We start from the raw sequence: 24380 nt of genomic DNA on the forward strand, positions 1-24380 counted from the left end.
TTGTTCGTGCGGCCTTGTGCGGCAACGGAGTTCTAGGGTGTATTCGCACAACTGCAGATTTCAAGGATCGATCTGGATATTTCAGATGGCACATGGATGAGATGTACCCTATAAGCACTCTTACACTCAGTGCCAAACGAAACGCTTCTAAAATTAAGACGCCTCTTCTGAAGCTGAAACTAATGCGACTTTACGGGTCCCTGGTTTTAAGACTACCGATATTCTTCTAACAAGGTACATCTCTTGCTATTTAAAATCTTACACACTAAAAGTAATCCATACAGTAAACTGGATGTGAACTTTTAAAAAAAGACCCAAGGAAAACCGTTGTCAGGATACCTCACTGGCAGACATGTTCTTCACTTGTTCTGGTTTCAGTTCTGTCAATGGTAATAATAAAACAAAATCAGTGCCGGCCCATTAAAAGATAAGCATCTCTGTTGCCTAATAAAAAACACTGTGTTAAGAAAAATCTCAGAGTATGTGTGCAATATAAAAATACCACTCCTAAAACACCTGACAATTTGTAGTGCTTTACTGTATAAACCTGAAATGAAGTAGCTGTAGAATCTCTTCTAATGCTGTAAAAGTCAGCTGTTCTCTGGGCTGCGAAGGGGTATTGTTCTTTAAAGTGGCTTGCGCACTTTAAAGAGTAAGCGCTCGAAAAATCAAATGAATTTAAAGGAACGCAAAGATGATTCGGGGTTAAGAGTGACTCATTCATTCATTCATTCATTCAACTCAACTGTATTTATTGAGCGCTTACTGTGTGCACAGCACTGGACTCGCTTTTCCAGAAGCAATAATCAATCGATCTTACTTATTGAATGCTTACTGTGTGCAGAGCACCGCACTAAGCGTTGAGAAAGTACAATACAAAAGAGTCGGTAGACACATTTCCTGTCCACAACGAGCTTACAGTCTAATCTAGCAATAGCCAAAATTTCTTTAACACGTACACAAGTCGGTAATAAGAAAAATCAATCCAAGGTCCAAAACAAACCAGAAACTCACCATGGCTCTGCCTCATATCCACTACGGGTAGTACCTCTGGTGGTTCCAAGATTTTAATCTTTTAAGTACTCAGGAAAGCAGTTTTTTATTTTATCATTTGGAAATGAACTGCAAAGTTCCAATGAGAACTAATAAGGGAAAGCCTCAGTTGATTCCAGAAGAATACTAGCCCTATAGAGAAGCAGCGTGGCTCAGGGAAAGAGCCCGGGCTTTGGAGTCAGAGGTCATGGGTTCAAATCCCGGCTCCGCCAATCGTCACCTGTGTGACTCTGGGCAAGTCACTCCACTTCTCTGGGCCTCAGTGACCTCATCTGTAAAATGGGGATTAAGACTGTGAGCCCCCTGTGGGACAACCTGATCACCTTGTAACCTCCCCAGCGCTTACAACAGTGCCTTGCACATAGTAAGCGCTTAATAAATGCCATTATCATTATTATTATTATTATAGTAAATGCCTAACAAATGTCATTATTATTACTATTATTATTATTATTTTGCAACCTAGCCAGCCGGCAACCACTTTCAAAACGCCTAGGTATCTCCCGAGACCAAAGTAACTGTCCACCCTGGAGTAGATCCAAACCTCTGGGCTCCTCTAGATCCCAAATGACCTGGACTCCACTAGGTTCGGTTTTGCAATAGTGCATTTATTTCAAAACGGCGTTCTGGCAGTTTTCTCTACGCAAGCCAAAAGGTCCGTTAAAAAACATCCAGTGAACTCCAGACGGCCGAACATCGCCTTAATCCAACTGCGGGGTTTGATCTAAGCTCGATCTACTACTGAACAAGCGCTCCTTTTCCGCAAATCTCTTTCCGATAGTTAAAGGGGATTTATTTCATTTATAACTTAAGGCCCTGCTATCCTTGGACGGCGGCGGCTCTGGTTGGAAGTTGCCTAAAAAAGAACACGATATATTGTTTTAATTATTCAGGATCCAGGATCACTTACCTCGAATAGGACCCAGGGCGGCATCTTTTGCCAAAGCTGTTAAATCACTTCCTGAGTAGCCATCTGTCATTCTGGGAAAGAAGGGGAAAGGATCCTGCATGAATCATTCCAAATATTAAGTCTCAACAACTAAGAGCAAGAGAAAACTGCTCATCGCAATTTCACTTTCACAAAACATTTAAAAGCAACCACATCCTGTTATTCACTCCGGCCGAGGGGCAGCGTGGCTTACTGGAAGGAGCGTGAGCCTGGGTTCTAATTCTGGCTCTGCCGCAAACCCGCTGTGTGACCTTGGGCAAGTTCTTAACTTCTCTGTGCCCCCATTTCCTCCTCTGTAAAATGGGGATTAAAAACCCGTTCATCAGACGGAGAGCCCCGTGTGGGACAGGGATGCTGATTATGTCGCATCCACCCCAGCCTCTAGTACAGTGCTTGGCACATACAGAGTATGTAACAATTGCACAATTATGACGAGTATCATCGTTACACGGTTCTCGGACACTTTCTGCCTGCATCCCAAGTTCGCCACTCCAACTCGGACCTCTCTCTACCTTTTCGTGCCACCGCTTCACTCCTAAGACTAAATTCAGAGTTTTTCTTTCATCCCTCTCACAACTGTATGTTCAAAATGTGTTTTTTTTCTCCCCAGGGTAGCCAGTAACAGGCAAAGAGAAGAGAGCAGGCATTGTCTTAGTACAGTGCTCTGCACACAGTAAGCGCTCAATAAATACAATTGATTGATTGATTGATTGTCTTCTCTGGAATTTTGGTTGTCCAATTACTTGATGAAAAGAATGTAAGAATATCTAGGAGATTTCTCCCCACTTTGGCAGGTGCTCATCTAGTTTGCCTTAGGATTTGGTTGGAGGAACTATTCTCCACAATAGGCCTCACTGTTCCAAGCCCAAACTCCACGTGGTTATGGTACTTTATGGGCAATGATAATGACTGCTAGACTGTAAGCTTATTGTGGGAAGGGAATACATCTGTTTATTGCTGCATTGCATTCTCCCAAGAGCTTAGTACAGTGCTCAGCTTACAGTAAGTGCTCAATAAATTCATTCATTCAATCGTATTTATTGAGCGCTTATTATGTGCAGAGCACTGTACTAAGCCCTTGGAAAAAACCATTTGGCAACAGAGACAATCCCTGCCCGACAATGGGCTCATAGTCTAGAATGTGGATGAATAATGTTCACTGGCTTGCTTCTGTTAACAAAGTCTTCATTTCAACAAAACTTATTGGCAAGTAGGCAAAATTCTCATTCAAATAAGAATCAAGTATCCTACACTGCCTCATAAATGAGGATTGTTTTCAAAATGAAGCCAACGAATTGTTTTTATTAAACAGCCAGTGATAGTGCATTAAACTGAAACCTAATAAAAACACACGCCCTTGGTAATGTAGGACAAAGATCTGCCGCCCCCTTCATTCACTCATTCAATCGTATTTATTGAGCGCTTACTGGGTGCAGAGCACTGTACTAAGCGCTTGGGAAGTACAAACCTTCTCCAGGGTGAACAATATTATGGGGTTCACCAGTGCAGTGGGGGAACCAGGACAGTCAGAATCTCCAGAAGGGGAAGGAGATGGCAGGCAGGAGAACAGCACATTCCCGGGTTTTATATCAATCAATAGTAGTTACTGAACACCTTTGTACAGAGCTTTGGGCGAGGCCCACTAAGCACCTGTGAGAGTACAGCTGAATAAAAGACGCGGTCCCTGGTCTTAAGGAGCTTACAATCTAATGGGGAAGCTGCCAGTCACAAACCATTACTAAATAGTTGGAAAAGAAATAACACTTTTGCTGCTGAAATCAGAAGTATGTTTGGTTAAATAGATAAAACAACTAAGTTGAGAACAGGCAGGTATTCATCCTTCTGAACCAAAGCAACTGTTTGAGGAGCCACGTGGCCTGGTCGAAACAGCCCGAACTTGGGAGTCCGACACCTGGGTTCTAATTCCAACTCTGCTGTGTGTCTGCTGTATGACCTTGGGCAAGTCACGCCACTTCTCTGGGCCTCAATTCCCCCATCTGCAAAATGGGGGTTCGATACCTTCTTTCCCTCCTACTTAGACTCAGAGTCCATGTGGGACCTGATTATCATGTAGCTACCCCGTGCCTGGCACATAACAAATACCCTTCAAAGCCCTACTGAGAGCTCACCTCCTCCAGGAGACCTTCCCAGACTGAGCCCCCTCCTTCCTCTCCCCCTCCTCCCCCTCCCCATCTCCCCCACCTTACCTCCTTCCCCTCCCCACAGCACCTGTATATATGTTTGCACGTATTTATTACTCTATTTATTTGTACATATTTATTCTATTTATTTTATTTTGGTAATATGTTTTGTTTTGTTCTCTGTTTCCCCCTTCTAAACTGTGAGCCCACTGTTGGGTAGGGACCATCTCTATATGTTGCCAACCTGTACTTCCCAAGCGCTTAGTACAGTGCTCTGCACACAGTAAGTGCTCAATAAATACGATCGAATGAATGAATGAATGAATGAAATACCACAAGTATTATCATTAACTCTTTTGTCCCCTTCCTAATATGATGGGTCAATTTCTGGCTCCATACACTGTTCTGTCCACTTCCCCTAGGAGACCAAGTGAAGGAAACAATTCTCCATCACTCACCCAGGATAAAATTCTGGAAAGCACCCTTCTTTCAAAAAGTGTTTGTCATATGACCTATAAGTTTATACAGTTCATTCATTCAATCGTATTTATTGAGCGCTTACTGTGTGCAGAGCACTGTACTAAGCACTTGGGAAGTACAAGTTGGCAATATATAGAGATGGTCCCTACCCGTCAGCGGGCTCACAGTCTAGAAGGGGGAGACAGACAACAAAACATATTAACAAAATAAAATTAATAGAATAGTAAATATGTGCAAGTAAAATAGAGTAATGAATACGTACAAACATATATATATATATGTGTGTGTGTGTATGTATATATATATATACACACACACACACACATATATATATATATATATATATATATATATATAGCCAACTTTTTGCCCTTTCAAGGAATGATACTGAGGTCTTTTGATTTTCCTTTTTCTGTTCTTGCTTTCTGCCCATTTAACTTCCCATTACCACTTCCACAACAGGTGTACATATGAGTGAGCCCACTGTCGGGTAGGGACTGTCTCTATATGTTGCCAATTTGTACTTCCCAAGCGCTTAGTACAGTGCTCTGCACATAGTAAGCGCTCAATAAATATGATTGATTGATTGATTGAGTGAGAGAGAGAGAGAGAGTGTTTGTGTGTGTTGGGGGGGAGGGCTGAAATTTAAAGAAAGAAATTTACAACAGAAAATTCTTGTCTATGGGTTTCTGCCTCACTTTACCAGCGGGACTGTCTCTATATGTTGCCAATTTGTACTTCCCAAGCGCTTAGTACAGTGCTCTGCACATAGTAAGCGCTCAACAAATACGATTGATTGATTGAGTGAGTGAGTGAGAGGGAGAGAGAGTGTGTTTGTGTGTGTTGGGGGGGAGGAGGGCTGAAATTTAAAGAAAGAAATTTACAACAGAAAATTCTTGTCTATGGGTTTCTGCCTCACTTTACCAGTTCACCACCAGAGTAGTAGATGTTTCAGGGAAAACTCACCCCTGTCGGGTCATACCCAAGGCTCATTTCAACTTCCTCTCTCACTTCACGAGAGCAGCTAACCAGGGGTTGAATTTTGCTTGGTTGGTGATTTCACAAGCACATTCTTAAAATCACTGAGGTGGTGGAAAGGGGAAGGCCAGACACAAAACTGCCCGTACACGCCGGTAGCTGGAATATACTGCTCCAAGAAAGCTTCTTTTAGCGGTTGCTAGCTAACAGGCCAGTGCGTCACCCGAGAGACTAATTCTCGTTCCAACGCACACCCATTAGGAAGGTGCGTTCTCCGGCCCACGGTGACAATAGCTCTCGGTACACAGTCAAAGCTCCTTGTTCTGACAGAGACCGGAGCTCTTCTCATGCTGCGTGCCCCGTGTTTTAGAAGAATTGACCACTGAGGCGATAAGCGAAAACTGGCTACAAGGCAGACCCCTGAATAGCTTACGGTCAGGCTGATGAATAGAGAGCTGAACAAAACCTGCTCTCATTCCTCCCTAAAAGGCTTCAAGGAGACCACATTCGAACCAAGAGTTTAAACGTGGCTTTTCAATTTAATTTGCCCTATCCCTGTCCCACATCAAGGTAACTGAGTACCGGCATGGAGGGGTTCCAGTTGGCTTTATCTACTAATGCCCTCAAACTACCCTAGGAAGTGAAAAGGAAATGTGCCAAGCAGTGGGAGCAGTGCCCTCATTCAGACAGGGAATGAATGCAATTTACCCACTACTTAATTCAAACAATTCTGAATCACTCCTTCCCCTCAAGGTTATTCATTTGCAGGGTTTGTATCGAAAAGCAGTAATAGTCCAACCGCCTACATTATCTTGGGGGGAAATGTGCTTTTATATTTCAATCAGCACTGAAAAGTTGTACCAAAATTGCTAGAATCTAGAATGTACAGTTTTCAATATTCAAAATATGTATTTACTACTGCATTTAATAATAATAATGATGGCATTTATTAAGCGCTTACTATGTGCAAAGCACTGTTCTAAGCGCCGGGGAGGTTAGAAGGTGATCAGGCTGTCCCACAGGGGGCTCACAGTCCCCATTTTACAGATGAGGTCACTGAGGCCCAGAGAAGTGAAGTGACTTGCCCAAAGGCACACAGCTGACAATTGGCGGAGCCGGGATTTGAACCAATGACCTCTGACTTCAAAGCCCGTGCTCTTCTCCACTGAGCCACGCTGCTTCTCACTTCCACATTTACATATTACAAAAGAATATGTACTTACTGCTGAATATCAACTTACTGTCTTTAAAATCCTAAGCCTCAGTTAGAGACTCAGTCGTTGCTCTATAAAATGGTACTAAGGTGCTATGATACATTTACCCCCCCAAAGTTGAGGAGCAGATAAAGCAGAGGAGGAGGTAGGTCGAAAACCATTTGCTGAAGATTCATCTCTCTCTAGTCATACTTATCTTAAAAGGTGGTACTCTAAACCAAAACAAAAAAAAAATATTTACACAATCAGGCAAGATAAACCAAACCAAGCTACTCACCTGGCTAGCTGGGCTAGCTCTTTTTGGGTCAGTGGACTTCCTTGCTTGCTTAAGAGATTTTTTAGTAAAAGTAGTCTTGTCTGAAAAGAAGCATATATATGGTTTCAAATCCTCGATGACTGTCTCTACAAAATCTCGAACGTGCGAAGTTAATGAAGCTGAGAAGCAATGTGGCCTATTAGAAGAAGCATGGGCCTGCCCCTTGTCTGCTGTGTGACTCTGGGCAAGTCACTTACCTTCTCTGGGCTTCAGTTCCCTCATCTGTAAGATGGGGACTGAGACTCGGAGCCCCATGCGGGACATGGGCTGTATCCAACCTGATTAGCTTGTATCTACCCCAGCATTTAGTACAATGCCTGGCACGAAGTAAGAGCTTAACAAATACCACTTAAAAATAGTTATCAAATAACTTATTGATGATGATGATGGTATTTGTTAAGTGCTTACTATGTGCAAAGCACTGTTCTAAGCACTGGGGAGGTTACAAAGTGATCAGGTTGTCCCACGGGAGGCTTACAGTTTTAATCCCCATTTTACAGATAAGGTAACTGAGGCCCAGAGAAGTGAAGTGACTTGCCACAAAGTCACACAGCTGACAGTTGGCGGAGCTGGGATTTGAACCCATGACCTCTGACTCCAAAGCCTGTGCTCTTTCCACTGAGCCACGCTGCTTACTGCATTGTAATAGTGTTCTTTGCCATTTTGGAAAAAGAATTTGACCATTTTAAAAACTGGCACTGACATAAGCCCAGAGGGTGACACCCACAATCCATTTTCCAGGGTGCTGGTAAAACATGGGAAAGGATACTGCAATTTCTTCTCGGGGATTTTCCCCTACACCACTGTGGAGGGAATCTCTGGGAATTAATTTAATTGTGTGATGGTTGTATGCTCACTGTATGCCCCCTAACTTTGGGCATGCTCCCCCCCCACAAAAAAAGACACATCAGAAAAAGAAAAAGGGTAGGGAAGGCTTGTTCAATGAAAAGGGGAACAAGGAAATGGGCAAGAAGTCACAATGGTCAGATAACTCTCCCAACTGGGGATTAGTGACATGGCTATGAATCAGTCAAAAATGTTTACTGAGCACCTACTTTGCGTAGAATACTGTACTAAGTGCACTGGGGAGAATATTCCATGTTATATTTCATTGCTCTAACTCAAATTCTCTTCCAAGAGAACAACAGTGTAAAAGCCAAGTTGTCATTACAAAAACAGCTTATCATTAACACTTTGGATTAATAAAAAAAATACCCAAAAGCCCAAAAAACCCCCCATGTTTCAAATCGGATTACAAATGACAAAATATTTTCACTGCAATAATAAATTCTATATATTGTAGTTGGGCTTTCCGTAGACAGATTATATCCCAAAATGAAAATGAGGACACATGGATTCGATTAGAAAGCTGTAAACATTTTTCCCCCAAATGAAAATTGCTTGCTGAAACACACAAACTCACGCAAGTATGGAAACAAACTCTCGTGCTTGCATGCTGACTAAAATGGCTTCCCAAATAAACACAAAAATGTGATATTAACACTTTACTTCTGTATCATTCCTGATAGTATAAAAATGGTCAACTAAGTGAATACTATCATGCTTCTCATATAAAATATGCATCAGGTGAAAAAGAGAGACCTATATTAGCAAGATAAATTCGTACCTCCTCATTTGGTAAAGATACATATACCCGTTTGATGAACCGCCTAAAAAAAGTTAAGAAAATACATTTTAAACAAAATCTGTAAAAATAAAATTTGTTCATTCATTCAATCGTACTTATTGAGTGCTTACTGTGTGCAGAGCACTGTACTAAGCGCTTGGGAAGTACAAATCGGCAAAATATAGAGACGGTCCCTACCAGACAACGGGCTCACAGTCTTAATGGTCAAGAAACATGTAGGGTCTAGGGTGAAGACAGCTTACTGTGCTACTGAAGGAGAAAAGAAAAAATATTGTTTTGCACCTGTCCTTAAGATCGTGTTCATTTCTTAAATGTACATGATATCAACTTTGCTGCATAAGGACTATTTCGGGGGATAAGTGATTCTGAAAAATGTTTTCATATTCTTAGTGGAAAACAAACAGAGCAACTCAGCTCACAAAATAAGCCCAAAGGTTTTTATATGCACAGAATATGCCACTGAAATGATTTTTTGTTGGCTAGGATTCCAGCAAATAGAGGTAGAGCAGAATTCCTCCTGAGTCTCTATTAAACCCGCAACTTCTGGTCGTTCCTTTCCCCGCCATACCCATTCAGGAGGCCAGGACCAGAGGTTAGGAGAGTTCACACAATCCTTTTTCTAATCAGGGTGGACATTCAGATCGCCCAAAGCCTATCATCGTGGGCCCTCCCTGAACAAAGCAGCTTTATGGCAGAGGGAATGAGACAAAGAGAGGGCGAGGGAGTCAGAAAAATTTAAAAGAGGGGAGGAGGAGGGAAGGAGGAAGAGAAGGCGAGCAGGTGGAAAATGGAAAGCAGCAGCTAAAAAAAGGATAAGAGAAAAGGATAAGAAGAAAACAAAACGGGAGGAGGTAGGTATACTCAGAAAGAAAGACAAGAGGACAAGAAAATGCACAACAGTACAGGTAAAGGAATAGGATGATAGACTGCATAAAATGAATAAGAAGCAAATAATGGAAGAAAGGATGAGAAAAATACCAAGGGTAAGAAACAACATAATACAGAGTTTGGGAGAGGATGCATTAAATGTAAGCAAAAGGAAGTGATGGTGTGGTGGTTGGGTGATTAATGATTATCATCCACGCTGAGAAGCAGCGTGGCTCAGTGGAAAGAGCCCGGGCTTTGGAGTCAGAGGTCAGGGGTTCAAATCCCGGCTCCGCCAATTGTCAGCTGTGTGACTTTGGGCAAGTCACTTCACTTCCCTGTGCCTCAGTTACCTCATCTGTAAAATGGGGATTAAGACTGTGAGCCCCCTGTGGGACAACCTGATATCACCTTGTAACCTCCCCAGTGCTTAGAACAGTGCTTTGCACATAGTAAGCGCTTTATAAACGCTATTATTATTATTATAATAATAGCCATCGACCCCCGGCCCACATCATCCCCCGGGCCCGGAATGCCCTCCCTCTGCCCATCCGCCAAGCTAGCTCTCTTCCTCCCTTCAAGGCCCTACTGAGAGCTCACCTCCTCCAGGAGGCCTTCCCAGACTGAGCCCCTTCCTTCCTCTCCTCCTCGTCCCCCTCTCCATCCCCCACCTTACCTCCTTCCCTTCCCCACAGCACCTGTATATATGTATATATGGTTGTACACATTTATTACTCTATTTATTTATTTATTTATTTTGCTTGTGCATTTCTAAATATCCTATTTATTTTATTTTGTTGGTATGTTTGGTTTTGTTCTCTGTCTCCCCCTTTTAGACTGTGAGCCCACTGTTGGGTAGGGACTGTCTCTATGTATTGCCAATTTGTACTTCCCAAGCGCTTAGTACAGTGCTCTGCACATAGTAAGCGCTCAATAAATACGATTGATTTATTTATTATTATTATTATTATTGTTATTATTATTATTATTATTATTCCAGATTGTGAGCCCCTCAAGGGGCAGGGACCACGTCTAATTCTCACCTGTTTTCCTTCCCACTGCTTAGTTCAGTGTTTTGTACAAAGTGCCCAAAAATTCCATTACTATTACATGGAATATCGGTTCAGTTGAATTCCTGGATAGTATGTCAATGACACATGTTCTTCTGCAGATGACTGATGCTACTCTTTCCACAGACAAATATGTAACTCCTTGCAATAATGATTTAACACCCTTTTGTCTTCACATTTGTTTATCTTAAAAAACACTACGTTTTCAAAGTTTGGCTGTATTTCGAAACTAACACTTTCTGGAACCCCACCTGAGCCCTCTCGTTTTCAAAGAGGTTAGTCCCACCCTGAGAGATGAATGACTACATTTCTGTACCTGAGAACAGCTTCATCCAACTCCTGTGGCCTATTAGTTGCACCCATCACGAGAACTCTGTCATCTCCAGCGGACTGTACCTAAAAAAAGGAAAAATCCACATGAGTTTAGAAATCTAAAAGGGATACGAATGAAAAAAATTGCACTCTAGGCACCTAATGGGTTTTCTCTTACCATCGGTAAGTAATCTTTACGTTAACATTTGTGATTGAATAGGCATTGCGACTGATTAAAATACGGGAAAACAATCCTCGAAAATAGATTTACAAGACATACTTACACCGTCAAATTCTATTAAAAACTCCGTTTTTAAACGTCTACTGGCATCATGTTCTCCTTCTCGCCGTTCACACAGAAGGCTATCAACTTCATCTGAAAAAGGAAAAAAAAAAATTAGTTCCTTCACGAGCAGGCACAGACACAAAAAGTCATAGCACATCAAGCACTTCTGAAAAGAGAGGAGCACAAATAATCAATATTTATTTTCTCCTCAATGGGAAGAAGGAAAGAGTCTGGTACGAAGTCTAGTATTTTCTGTCAGAAGCTGTTAGATTATTACCATAAGATTCATTTCCACTTTCACTTTCAATTATGAACTAAGGATTTTCTATGCAATGCCAATGTGTAAACAGATATTTTGATTATTTTTTAAAGGAATATTTAAGGATTTCATTTTTAATTTTAAAATTTACAATTACGTGCTTGGTACGTAATGAGTGCTTAACAGATACCAATTCATTATTACTATTATCATGTCTTCTAATTCTTTCAACCCACCCAAGTACTTAGTAAAATGTTCCGCTTTACGCACTCAAGAAATGCCAGTGATTGACTAGCATACCTATAGCCATGTGAATAAAGCAACCTATTCTTTGAATGTTGTTTTTCTTTGCTAAAAGACTGGAAGCGTATGCAACCTGAACTAAGTGAACCATGGTCATTTATATTTCATTTTTGATGGAAAATTGGGCCAAAAAGTAATTACATGAACTTACAGCTTCATGGAAAAATAGTCTTACCTATAAAAATTATAGATGGCTGAAGTTCCCGAGCTACAGCGAAGAGAGCTCTCACCAATTTCTCTCCTTCTCCCACCTAGCATAATAAAAAGAATATATTCGTTTAGATAGATAAAATGTACTTATTTATCTAGTCATAGTAATGTTTGTCTTCACCTCTAGACTGCGAGCTCGTAGTGGGCAGGAATGTGTCTGTTGTTATACTGTACTCTCCCAAGGGCTTAATACCTTCTTCCCCTCGCCACAGCACCTGTATATATGTTTGTTTTATTCCTCTATTTTACTTGTACATATTTACTATTCTATTTATTTTGTTAATGATGTGCATCTAGCTTTAATTCTGTTTGTTCTGACGACTTGACACCCGTCCACATGTTTTGTTTTGTCGTCTCTCTCCCCCTTCTAGACTGTGAGCCCGCTGTTGGGTAGGGACCGTCTCTATATGCTGCCAACTTGTCACTTAACTTCTCTGTCCCTCAGTTCCCTCATCTGTAAAATGGGGATGAAGACTATGAGCCCTCTGTGGGACAACCTGATCACCTTGTTACCTCCCAAGTGCTTAGTACAGTGCTCTGCACACAGTAAGCGCTCAATAAATACGACTGAATGAATACAGTGCTTTGCACACAGTAAGCGCTCAATAAATCCGACTGAATGAATACAATTCACATTTATTCCATTCTTTTTCGTATGTTGCTCTGGTGATCGTTAAGGAACAAATATCTGATCTCTCTACACTGGTCCCCTAATACTCTTGCTTCAGCACCAAATTCTGGAGTAACTGAATTGGTTTTACTTATCTCAGGTTTACCGGCGAAGAAAAGAAAGCAAAACCAATCAGTGACGTTAAATGCAATCACGCAAATAAAACAATTTAGGATCCATCTGCCTGGGCACTTGGCATCAGGCTCAGTTTAAATTTCCCTGACCAGAAGAGAAGTAGGGATGTGATACAGAAGTGACCATTAGGACATGGCAAAATTACACAGACATAACAGCAGGCAAAAGGGAACCTCTTTTCCTTGTTCTTTTTATCGAATACTGCTATCTAGCTGGAAGGGGACGTGCTCAGAGCAGCAGGGATGGAGCGTGGGCTCAGGGATGGAGGAGGCTCAAGTGGGAAGGTTACGGAGTGATATGTACCCTTTCCATCTTCTTAAATACAAAGAACCAGGGTAAGCACATGCAGGGAGAAACTGGGAGAAGAAGGGAAGAGATGGGGAGATGGGGAATACGATCCCCTTTCTTTGGGTGTGTTGGATTTCACGATGGGCTACGTTCAGGAAAGGTAGGTTCACGTGTCTATTCTCCTTCCAAAATGCAAGGTGCCCAAATTCTCGTAATTATTTCACATTCACATTCTAGACTGCGAGCCCGTTGTTGGGTAGTAGGGACCATCTCTTTATGTTGCCCACCTGTACTTCCCGAGCGCTTAGTACAGTGCTCTGCACACAGTAAGCGCTCGATAAATGCGATTGAATGAATGAATGAATTCCACATGGAAAATAAGAGCTAACCAGGAAAACAATGTTTCTACCCAACAGAACTGGTTTTGTAAAACTAATAAAAAAAGTCCACAATTTCAAAATTCTCAGGAAGCCACTGTATTAGTGGATACCTTCATATTACCACACACCCAGAGTCATTTTTGCTTTAAAATAACAGAGGCACTCGCTAAAAAACCCCACTTTTAATCTTCAAAATTAGCTGTTTTAAAACTCCAATACCAGATGGTGCTCAAAAACCATGAGTGCTTCATTTCCTAGAGGGCATTTTAAAGCGAACAGAGAAGGGGCACCAGCCTTGGGCGGAAGGAAAAAAAATGCCAAGGTGACTCTGGAAGGGATATTTACTCAGGAAGGATCTAAGCACAAAATAAAAGTTGGGGCCCCCACAGACCCAAGGCTCCAGAGCTCTCATCCCGATTACTCTTCTAAATATGATGTTCCTTCCGAATCAAAAGAGAAAAAGGATCACCCCACAATTCAGTGTTGGCTTTAAGCAAGGGCAACAAATATGATCAGAGCAGTTACTCTGAAGACTATTTGTAGTTTTTTTAAATTCAGAAAGATCTAAGTTCGGGAAAAGGAATTAAAATAAAAAAAACCTTCCAATGCAGGTACTCCGTATATTAAATTGAAAATACAACTTAAAAGGTGACCACACGGACAATGATTACTCACATATTTTGAAGTTAAACTGGCGGCACTTATATTAAAGAAGGTGGCATTTGATTCTGCAGCTACAGCTTTAGCCTTTAGAAATAAAAAGTAAAAAATACAGGCAGTGATACAATAAAGATGGATCGCACCATTCTGATTAAACGGGATTTCAGTGAGGCATTGAAACGTGAGAAAAGAGTCTCTATGCCAGAAGGTACAACCCACTGTCACGAAAAACAAGGCAGCCTTTGTGTGAAGAAAGAGGAAAGGGTACTGACAAAAACGGTACTCCTTCTAGTCGTCTTTCCTTCACGAGGGGATGGTAGCCAAGTAAAGAAAGATGGACTGCTACTTTGTTTAACTTCTCCTTTGTGAAATGGCAGCGGGCAGGGACGGCAGAACCGAGAAGCCCAGAAAAGCAATGGTAGCTCGTCACTCGCTCTTTATTGGCAGAGGTAGATATGTACGGAAGCAAATTCGCAGATGACTAGTCGAAAATTACTGACATTGCTGGTAATCAAGTTTGTGGGTGAGGATATCTATCCTTCGGGGGTATTTAACAACACATCAAGGCAGAGAAAAACCACGAAGTTGCTTAACTCAGTAGATAACGTGGCTCAGTGGAAAGAGCCCGGGCTTTGGAGTCAAAGGCCATGGGTTCAAACCCCGGCTCTGCCACTTGTCAGCTGTGTGACTTTGGGAAAGTCACTTAACTTCTCTGTCCCTCAGTTCCCTCATCTGTAAAAGGGGGATGAAGACTATGAGCCCCCCATGGGACAACCTGATCACCTTGTTACCTCCCCAGCGCTTAGAACAGTGCTTTGCGCATAGTAAGCACTTAATAAATGCCATTATCATTATTATTACTATTAAAATATCCCATCCCAAGGCATGCAAACCCACCAGCACTTGCCAATACTTATGCGCTTATTTATATTCAATCTAAGTCCTTTTGCATCGATGGTATTCAACTGTGCCTTCGACTACTTCCTCTGATTGCTCCATTTGTGATATTTTCAAGTCTGTCACCCCCCCCCATTAGAATGTAAGCTCCCTGTGGGCAGGAAATGTGTCACTTACCTGGTTTGTACTTCCCAAGTACTTAGTGCGCTGTACCCCGTGGGGCCCCAATAAATACTATCATCACTACATTACCTAATAATTAAAATTCAATTCAATATGACCATAACAACCAGATACATATCTGGTAGTTTAAGATACATTTAAGGTTTCATCTCCTCCAAGAGGACTTCACCAATTAAGCCCTTTTTTCCCCGGCTCCCTCTCCCTTCTGCGTCGTCTATGCACTTGGATCTAAGACCTTTGGGCATTTGGAATTTGCCCCACTCTCAGCCCCACAGTGTTTATTGTACATAACTATCAATTATGAATTATAAATTATTTAACATAATAATAATAATGGCATTTGTTAAGCACTTACTATGCACAAAGCACTGTTGTAAGCGCTGGGGAGGATACAAGGTGATTAGGTTGTCCCACGGGGGGCTCACAGTCTTAATCCCTATTTTACAGATGAGGTAACTGAGGCCCCGAGAAGTAAAGTGACTTGCCCAAAGTCACACAGCTGACCATTGGCGGAGCCGGGATTTGAACCCATAACCTCTGACTCCCAAGCCTGGACTCTTTCTATGAAGCCACGCTGCTTCTCTTTCTCACATCTCATGCTCACATCTGTCTTTCCCTCTACTCTGTAAACTTATTGTGAGCCGGGAACGTGTCTACTAACCGTTGTACTGCACTCTTCTGAGTGCTTAGTTCAGTGCCCTGCAAATAGTAAGCGCTCAATAAATAACCACTGATTAACACTCATCATGGTTTAGCTTGAACTAGAAAAAATCCTGAAGGCCACGTATATATATATATATATATATATATATATATATATATATGTGTATACAGCCTCTAAGAGGAATGGCTAAAAAAAAATCCCTCACAAGCAACGAAAAATAGTGCTTCCACTCTTAATGAAATTACTTGATGCAATTCTTTCCCCCCGCCCCCAAACAAAAGAGTAATGTTAAGTGAGGGCTTCCAATATGCTTCGCCAACCTTAAAGTTGGTTTCAGAGGCACATAAAACTAGACAGACTGAGGATTTAGGAAAAAGAGAACATTTACAGTTTCCATATTCAGAGTCATCTGACAAACATATAATTGATTTAGTTTCTTACCAGCATAGTCTTCCCATTTCCAGGTGGACCAAACAGCAACAATCCACGGGCTGGAGCCCTAAGGCCTGTAAACAACTTCAAAGTGTATGTATATTTTAGTTTAGGACTCTTTTTTCCAGATTTAAATATTAAAGTCACCTAATAGGGACACGAAATCTGAAAAACTTAGGGCTGATCTGGACTCCACGTGGAACAAACTGGTGAAAATCAGTTCAGTGTTCAAGAGCATAAAGTCTAAATGAAAACCAATTCAGTCTTCTCTTTTGATTCACGAAAGACAAATATATTTATCAGGTCCAGGAAGATGTCGGTAAGTCAAGTATGTAAACCAATCGTAGCTAAAATGGGAATAATAGCTTTCATCTCATCTGTACACTTGCTTGAGTGTTGGTGTTGCAGGGTGAGGGGCTGAATATGCAATTTATGCTAAAGAAAAATTGGGACAGAGTAAAGAAGTTAGAAATAAAAAGGCAATAGGGCTTTGGAGTCAAAGGTCATGGGTTCAAACCCCGGCTCCACCAATTGTCAGCTGTGTGACAATGAAGCTATGAGACATGGAATAAAGTGAAAAGGCAGATGATTTATCTGTCCCCTTTTGCAAACCACTCATATTCTAGACTGTGAGCCCGATGTAGGGGCTGTCTCTATATGTTGCCAACTTGTACTTCCCAAGTGCTTAGTACAGTGCTCTGCACACTGTAAGCGCTCAATAAATACCATTGATTGATTGATTCACAAATGCCATAAAACAACCCCCCCAAAAAAACTTCTTGCCTCCCTCCTCATTATTAAGATCCTTTCTAAACCCTCCCTACTGTTAGGTATATTTCCAGAAAGGGGCTTCCCCATTTTATCGTGTAACCAATTCAACCACGGTAAAGCTGATTCATTTTGAGAGTTGGGGAAGGTTGTGTGAACCTAGCCTGGTGTGTGCGTTTGACATGATGCTGCCCCAGTTTTATAGGTTTATAGATACAGAGCTGATCGAAGCTCTTGCAAGACTCTAACATGATATGAAAAAGCACTGATATAGGAGATGTGCCTTCAGTAAGGCTTTGAAGCGGGCTGTGGGGAGAGTAATTGTCTTGTGGAGTAATTTAAGGCCATTTCAATTTATCATTACACAGCGCTCCAGTATGTTAGAACATGGTATTTTTTTTGGTGAGTATATATGAAAGCTATGTCAAAATCTGTATTTTTATATACATACACACACACACACAGCTACTTGATCATGTAACTATACGGTGTTTACCACTTTAATATATATTGTTTTGGTCTATTTTTTGGCTCCTGGCAATGCATTATTTTGCTTTAAGTTACTTCCTATGGGAAACTCCACTTCATTTTAGCACTTTTGCTTGACACTCCATTTTCATGGAACCAATTAAAAGTGTTAATTCCCTTGCTGTCTTCCAAGTGTATTTCTAACTGGGTGGCCTGAAGTCATGTAGCACTCAAAAGACTAACGGTAGCATAAGACAGCTTCACATAGGGTACAGCAATAAGGCAGTAGTGTCTCTCAAGAGCTGGGCCCTCAAGCAGTCCCAAAGTCGGAGGTCCACAGCGGAGTCTGGGAGGAAGGAGTAGGGAGAAGAGAGAGAAGGGGGATGTGGGAAGACAATCGTAGTTATTGAGCACTTATTGTGTGCGGAACACTGTACTAAGTGCTTGGAGAGTACTTTATAACAATAAGCAGGCACATTCCCTGCCCATGATGAGCTTACGGTCTAGAGAGAAAGGTAGGGCGGCTGCACAATCAACTCTACAACGTGGAGGTTGTGTTCCTGAACACCTCCGTGTTACTGCATTTACTGCTCAACCGCCGCCAACAATGCATCATACTGGATCCAGGCAAATGTGCACTGGGGGAAGAATAGTCCTGAATTGGACGGCACTCCATTCAAATTGCTTAATGAAAGCACACACTGCAGAAGAGCTGACTGTATTAGCCTCAGAAAGCCCTCCATTTCATTATTCAAGCACATGCTCCTTTGATCAAGTGAGTAGTAGTGTTAACCTTCTCACTCTGCCTCCATCTCGCCTATCTCACTGCTGGCTCCTGGGCCGCATCCTGCCTCTGGCGTGGAACGCCCTCCCTCCTCAAATCCCACAATTACTCTACCCCGATTTCAAAGCCTTATTGAAGGCACATCTCCTCCACGAAGCCTACCCAGACTAAGCCCCACCTTTCCTCATCTCCCAGTCCCTTCTGCATCCCCCTGACTTGCTCCCTTTGGTCCTTCCCCCCTCCCCAGCCCCACAGCACTTATGTATATATCTGTCATTTTATTTATTGGTACTGATGTCTGTCTGCCCCCCCTCTAGACTGTAAACTCAATGTGGGCACGGAATGTGTCTGTTCATTGTTGTATTGTACTCTCCCAAGCGTTTACTACAGTGCTCTGCACACAGTAAGTGCTCAAAAATACAACTGAATGACTAAAGTGCAATGTGGTGTTACAAAAAGGTGACTGTGCCCGTGTGCATAACATAACCTCGGACACCTTAAGTACTGTGAGCAAGTGTTTCCTTAATAGGGTGAGGGGTTTTTTTGCAAGAATGCAGTCTTGCTTTATGGGAGAAACGGGTGGATTGGAGAGCTCTTCCTCCTTTTTGTGAGCCTCAGTGTCCAACGAGGGTTGCTAAAGCAGACTTGGCCCAGAACGATGAAGTGCTTACCTCAGGTCTAAGGGAAGGAAGAATAACAATTTCTTGTAGTGCCTGCTTTGCCAACTCTTGTCCGGCTATATCATCAAATTTGACCGCTGTTCCGCTAAGAAATGGAACATCAATTAGCTTCAAAGTCAGATTCTGTTCTGTTTTTCCAAACTAAAGTCAACTAATTGAACACTCTACGGAGCTTAGTCGCTTTAATGTGAACTAATTTAAACGAGAATTCTTACTTTCATTAACAGGGCAAATCGTTTCATCATTTTATTCATTCAAACCATCACGAAAAAAAGGAATGCATGGAAGAAATTATGCATTTCCCAACTACAAAAATGTCTTCATTTACAAAATTAAAATTAAATTATTCGAAAGCTCGAGATCAGAACTTACTTGTCTACGATTTCATTCATTATAAGATTCGCAAGATTACTGTCCACATTCCTAAAATTTTTCAAGTCCTTCTTTTTTCGGGCAGCAGGTGTAGGAGTAGAAGGTTTATTTGTTCTATTAGGTTTCGGAGTACCCTTTAAAAACAAAATTTTTAGAGCTGTCAGACAGTCCAACATCCCCACTCTCCCCAGTTACTTTTATATATCTGTATACATATATATATATACACATACATATGTATGTACACTTACACACACACGCATATGTAAAATTAATGCTGAAGACCCAAACACATTTCCATTAGTTTTACTACTGAATCACATTCTAAAATCAAATACTCTTCACCAAATCCGTTTTTTATAATTACACGATTTGTAAATTACATAATGGAAGTAGTAGGAATCATTCTTCTCACAAAACAGGTATGTTCTGGGTATAAGAGTTAAGATTTTGCTAAAATCCACCCTTTCCTCTCCAAACTGTTAGTACGCTAATCCAACCACTTCCCCTATCCCGCCTTGACTACATTCATTCAATTGTATTTATTGAGTGCTTACTTCATTCATTCATTCAATGGTATTTACTGTGTGCAGAGCGCTGTACTAAGTGCCTGCACTGTATTACAGCATCTGCCTCCTTGCAGACCTCCCTACCTTCTGTTTCCCCACTCCAGTCTACACTTCACTCTGCTGCCCGGATTATTTTTCTTAAAAAAAAACACTGAGCGCAGATCTCCCTACTCCTCAAAAACCTCCAGTGTTTGCCCATCCATCTCCACATCAAATGGAAACTCTTGACCACCGGTCAAGCACTCAGTCTGTCCCCTCCTGCCTTACCTCACCCATCTCCTCCTAAGCCCAACCCGCACATTTCATTCCTCTAGTGCCAGCTTGCTCGCTGTGCCTTGATTTCACGGATCTGTCCCCTTTAAGCACTTGATATTCAGCCCACCCTCAGCCCCACAGCACTTATACACATATCCATAATTTACTTATTTACATTAATGTCTGTCTCCCACCTCTAAACCCTAAGCTCACTGTGGGCAGGTAAAGTGTCTGCCAACTCTGTTACTAGACTCTCCCAAGTGCTTAGTACAGTGCTCTGCACACAATTATGTGATCATTAAATACCACTGATTGATTTGCACGTTCTAAGTAGTTAATTCAGATGTTACCATCTAGCATCCATAGCTTGCACACTTGTAAGTCATTATGAACGTCTGGTCCTTGAATTTACCATCAACCTGTATCTCAGAATAGAATATTAAAACCAAGTAAACAAGCTGAAATCACAAGATGGAGGCTGTTTTGGAATTGCCCAGAAAAAAAAATACTATTGGCAACCCAAATTCTGCCTTCCCCGATCTACCTATCCATTTGCAACCTTCTATTTTCTGCCTAAGCTTGGCTTCTTCACCGCTAGTTTCCCTTCCCATCGCTCTCACAGCCGCTCTGAACCTCCCCGCTCCATGTTTTGCTCTGGATTTTGCACTTGAAGCGCATAGGAGAAGCGAACTTTCTTTTCCTCCCAGCTCTCAACCTTGCCTAAGGACAGCTAAGGTACCGGGTTATCTTCTGGGCGTTCGTGATAGTGACGACCATACCTTATGAGCCGAAGTTGCAGGAGCAGCTCCTTGTCTACCCGTAGAAAACATTGACAGCCCACTGCAACTGGGCGCTCTCTGATGGCCTGAAAGGCCTGTGGATCCAGTTTTTGCAACTGCTTTTGAACGAGGAAGGGAGTTGCTAGTGTGTGTTAATGGGTCCTTCTTTTTGGGAACGGCTCCGCTTTCTAGAAAGGTAACGGTGAAATCATCAGCATGAGGACGTTACAAGAGAAAAAACAGAAGCCCTGCAAGTTCACAAAAGGAAAAGTCTAATCGTGAGTCAAATCTAATTCCGCATACCACAACACATCTCTAAGTAGAATGAGATAGAATATTTTAAATAGCTACATGACTGATAAATTTGGAAGTTTGGAGATTCTAATTCAAGCTCTGCTATCAAATTGCTCCAAGGACTCTAGAAGGTAATTAGAAAAACAGACAAGTGCTCTGTAAACACTTCCTCTTTTCTTCCTATCTGTACCTCTCTGAAAGTATGTCTAATTAGCAGAAGGTAGATTTCATCCCTCCCCTTATGTTTTCAAAGGCTAGGTGTTTCCCCCTCTGGCTGTGACAGCTCACATTTTTTGGATTCTTATTGTATGGTTTTCAAATTCCCCTTTTCAAATTCCCTTATCCATTACTAGAGGATCTGGAAAACAAAAGCCTCACTTTCAGAATATATTATGGAAAAAGTTTGCCTTTGATACTTTGGCAGTTCATTTAGTGATCTACTGACTTCGAACACAACATTAACAGCAGTGACCCACACAACAAAGTACGGGGACAAAGTATTAAAATGCTTTCTTTTGAAAAAAAAAAACCATTAAAGCACATAAGCAATATTTCTCAGGATAATCCATGGATAAGTCACCGGGGATCAATTTCAAAGCATGTAATAGGAGATATAGTTTTCTTATTTCTATTGAAATGGATTTCCACTCTGTATAAACACATCTGATACGAATGACTCCAGAAAACTCTATGAAACAAATATACACAAGCAGCGTGGCTCGGTGGAAAGAGCCCGGGCTTTGGAGTCAGAGGTCATGGGTTCAAATCCTGACTCCGCCAATTGTCAGCTGTGTGACTTTGGGAAAGTCACTTAACTTCTCTGTGGCTCAGTTCCTGCATCTGTAAAATGGGGATTAAGACTGTGAGCCCCATGTGGGACAACCTGATCACCTTGTATCCCCCCCCGCGCTTAGAACAGTGCTTTGCACATAGTAAAGCGCTTAATAATAATAATAATAATAATAATAATAATAATGGTATTAACAAATACCATCATTATTATTATATGTCAGAGCACACAATAAAAAAAATTACCGTTAGAGCATGAAAACTGCAATTCACTAAAGTTTAGTTTACCGTATAAAAATTGCATAGGATGATTCCCAAAATAACTTCAACATCCACTCATCCAGTAAAAGACAAGTGCCTGATTTATACTGTAGCTAAATTCTGAAATTGAGTACCTACCCCTAAGCATATGAGAGAGATAATACAAGAGAAACATTTCAATCTCCAGAGAATTGAAGTTTTATTATCGATGCCAAATACTCACTGAAAACCATTCTTCTTTCTATGAATTCTGAATAAGCATGAAATTCTGAATAATAGATTGGAGTTTCTTTTATGATTCTAAAGCAGTCTAGCTAAAGAATCTTTCAACTTGCAAAGTGAATCAGAATGTCCCATCTAAGTCCATCCAGGAAATAATCTGAGTGTATTGTCTGAGAATGAGCTTCTTTAATTGGCTCATCAAGTCTATTTGATGCCTGAGTAACCTGTACATACCCCAGTGCTTACAACGGTGCTTGACAAAAAACATACTTCCTTAAACAGTACAATACGCTTATCTGCGTGGCTCAATGGAAAGAGCCCGGGCTTTGGAGTCAGAGGTCATGGGTTCGAATCCCGGCTCCTCCACATGTCTGCTGTGTGACCTTGGGAAAGCCACTTAACTTCTCTGAGCCTCAGTGACCTCGTCTGTAAAATGGGGATGAAGACTGTGAGCCCCACCTGGGACAACCTGATCACCTTGTATCCCCCCGCAGCACTTAGAACAGTGCTTTGCACATAGTAAGCACTTAACAAATGCCATTATTATTATTATCTGAACTCCTCTGATCAGCATGTTACATTTATCATGACATTTTCAAAATCATTTATATATGAAGATAAATTAATGACAGTGACTATCAATGTGCACAAATGTGGCTGAAGACCACTGAATATGTGATAACCCTTTCCAAACTATGTTCCTGTTAAGACTGCCCTTCTTGCATTATTACACTTGCTGCCTAGAGAAGCAGTGTGGCTCAGTGGAAAGAGTCCGGGCTTTGGAGTCAGAGATCATGGGTTCAAATCCTGCTCCGCCACATGTCAGCTGTGGGACTTTGGGGAAGTCACTTAACTTCTCTGTGCCTCAGTTACCTCATCTGTAAAATGGGGATGAAGACTTTGAGCCCCCGTGGGACAACCTGATCAGCTTGTAACATCCCCAGAGCTTAGAACAGTGCTTTGCACACAATAAATGCCATTATTATTATTATTATTGTTATTACTACCTACAGCCTCTGGCACCATTTCATTTCTCCCTCTTTATCCCACACTCTTCCCAACGTCTCCCTCCTTTTCTAATTACTGTACATCACCCTAATTTACATCATTATTATTTACATCATTAACTTACTAAAATTACTGAACTCCCCAGAGAAGTTAGCAAAGATCCTGGGATTGCTCCACCCCTCTATAGCTAGCTGGCCGGGTCCAAATTGGAAAATCTTTTTCGGATCCTTTCCCTAACTACCAAATTGAATTATGTAATTAATGTAATGTAATTAATTGTGCGATTAATTATTAATATTTATGTAATAATTATGATATAAATATTTACAAGATACATCAGCTGTACCCTCCCACTCGCCCACAGCCTTTGCCACATCACTGGAAGTTTTGCTTCACTGAGTCTTTAAAATGCTTCCTCTCGTCACCTTTTTTATGGAAGCTTACTTCTGGTCACTACATTCATTCATTCAGTCGTACTTATTGAGCGCTTACTGTGTGCAGAGCACTGGACTAAGCGCTTGGGAAGTCCAAGTTGGCAACATATACAGACGGTCCCTACCCAACAACGGGCTCACAGTCTAGAAGGGGGAGACAGACAATAAAACAAAGCATGTGGACAGGTGTCAAGTCATCACAATAAATAGAAATAAAGCTAGATGCACATCTAGCGTCTCCTACATGGTAGGAGAACCTACTGTCAGTCCTATCCGCTTCCCGTCCTCCTGCCCAGCAAAGGTGA

At 41.6% G+C, this 24380-nt stretch overlaps 1 protein-coding gene across 4 annotated transcripts in view; it reads right to left on the reverse strand.

Annotated features, from left to right (window-relative positions):
- SPAST (spastin) overlaps positions 1 to 24380 on the reverse strand; it is a 66166-nt gene that overhangs the window by 753 nt on the left and 41033 nt on the right. For all 4 annotated transcript variants that reach the window (XM_038772422.1, XM_038772420.1, XM_038772421.1 and 1 more), the window contains 12 exons: positions 21068 to 21255; positions 19465 to 19598; positions 19084 to 19177; positions 16402 to 16476; positions 14232 to 14303; positions 12049 to 12124; positions 11310 to 11401; positions 11030 to 11109; positions 8759 to 8801; positions 7093 to 7172; positions 1964 to 2034; positions 340 to 380 (listed from right to left, as the gene is read on the reverse strand). In XM_038772422.1, the coding sequence (XP_038628350.1) occupies positions 340 to 380; positions 1964 to 2034; positions 7093 to 7172; positions 8759 to 8801; positions 11030 to 11109; positions 11310 to 11401; positions 12049 to 12124; positions 14232 to 14303; positions 16402 to 16476; positions 19084 to 19177; positions 19465 to 19598; positions 21068 to 21255 (1046 nt within the window). The remainder of the gene's footprint in view (positions 1 to 339; positions 381 to 1963; positions 2035 to 7092; positions 7173 to 8758; positions 8802 to 11029; positions 11110 to 11309; positions 11402 to 12048; positions 12125 to 14231; positions 14304 to 16401; positions 16477 to 19083; positions 19178 to 19464; positions 19599 to 21067; positions 21256 to 24380) is intronic.

The sequence above is a fragment of the Tachyglossus aculeatus genome, chromosome X1, assembly GCF_015852505.1.
Source record: "Tachyglossus aculeatus isolate mTacAcu1 chromosome X1, mTacAcu1.pri, whole genome shotgun sequence".
In the NCBI taxonomy this organism is placed as follows: domain Eukaryota; kingdom Metazoa; phylum Chordata; class Mammalia; order Monotremata; family Tachyglossidae; genus Tachyglossus; species Tachyglossus aculeatus.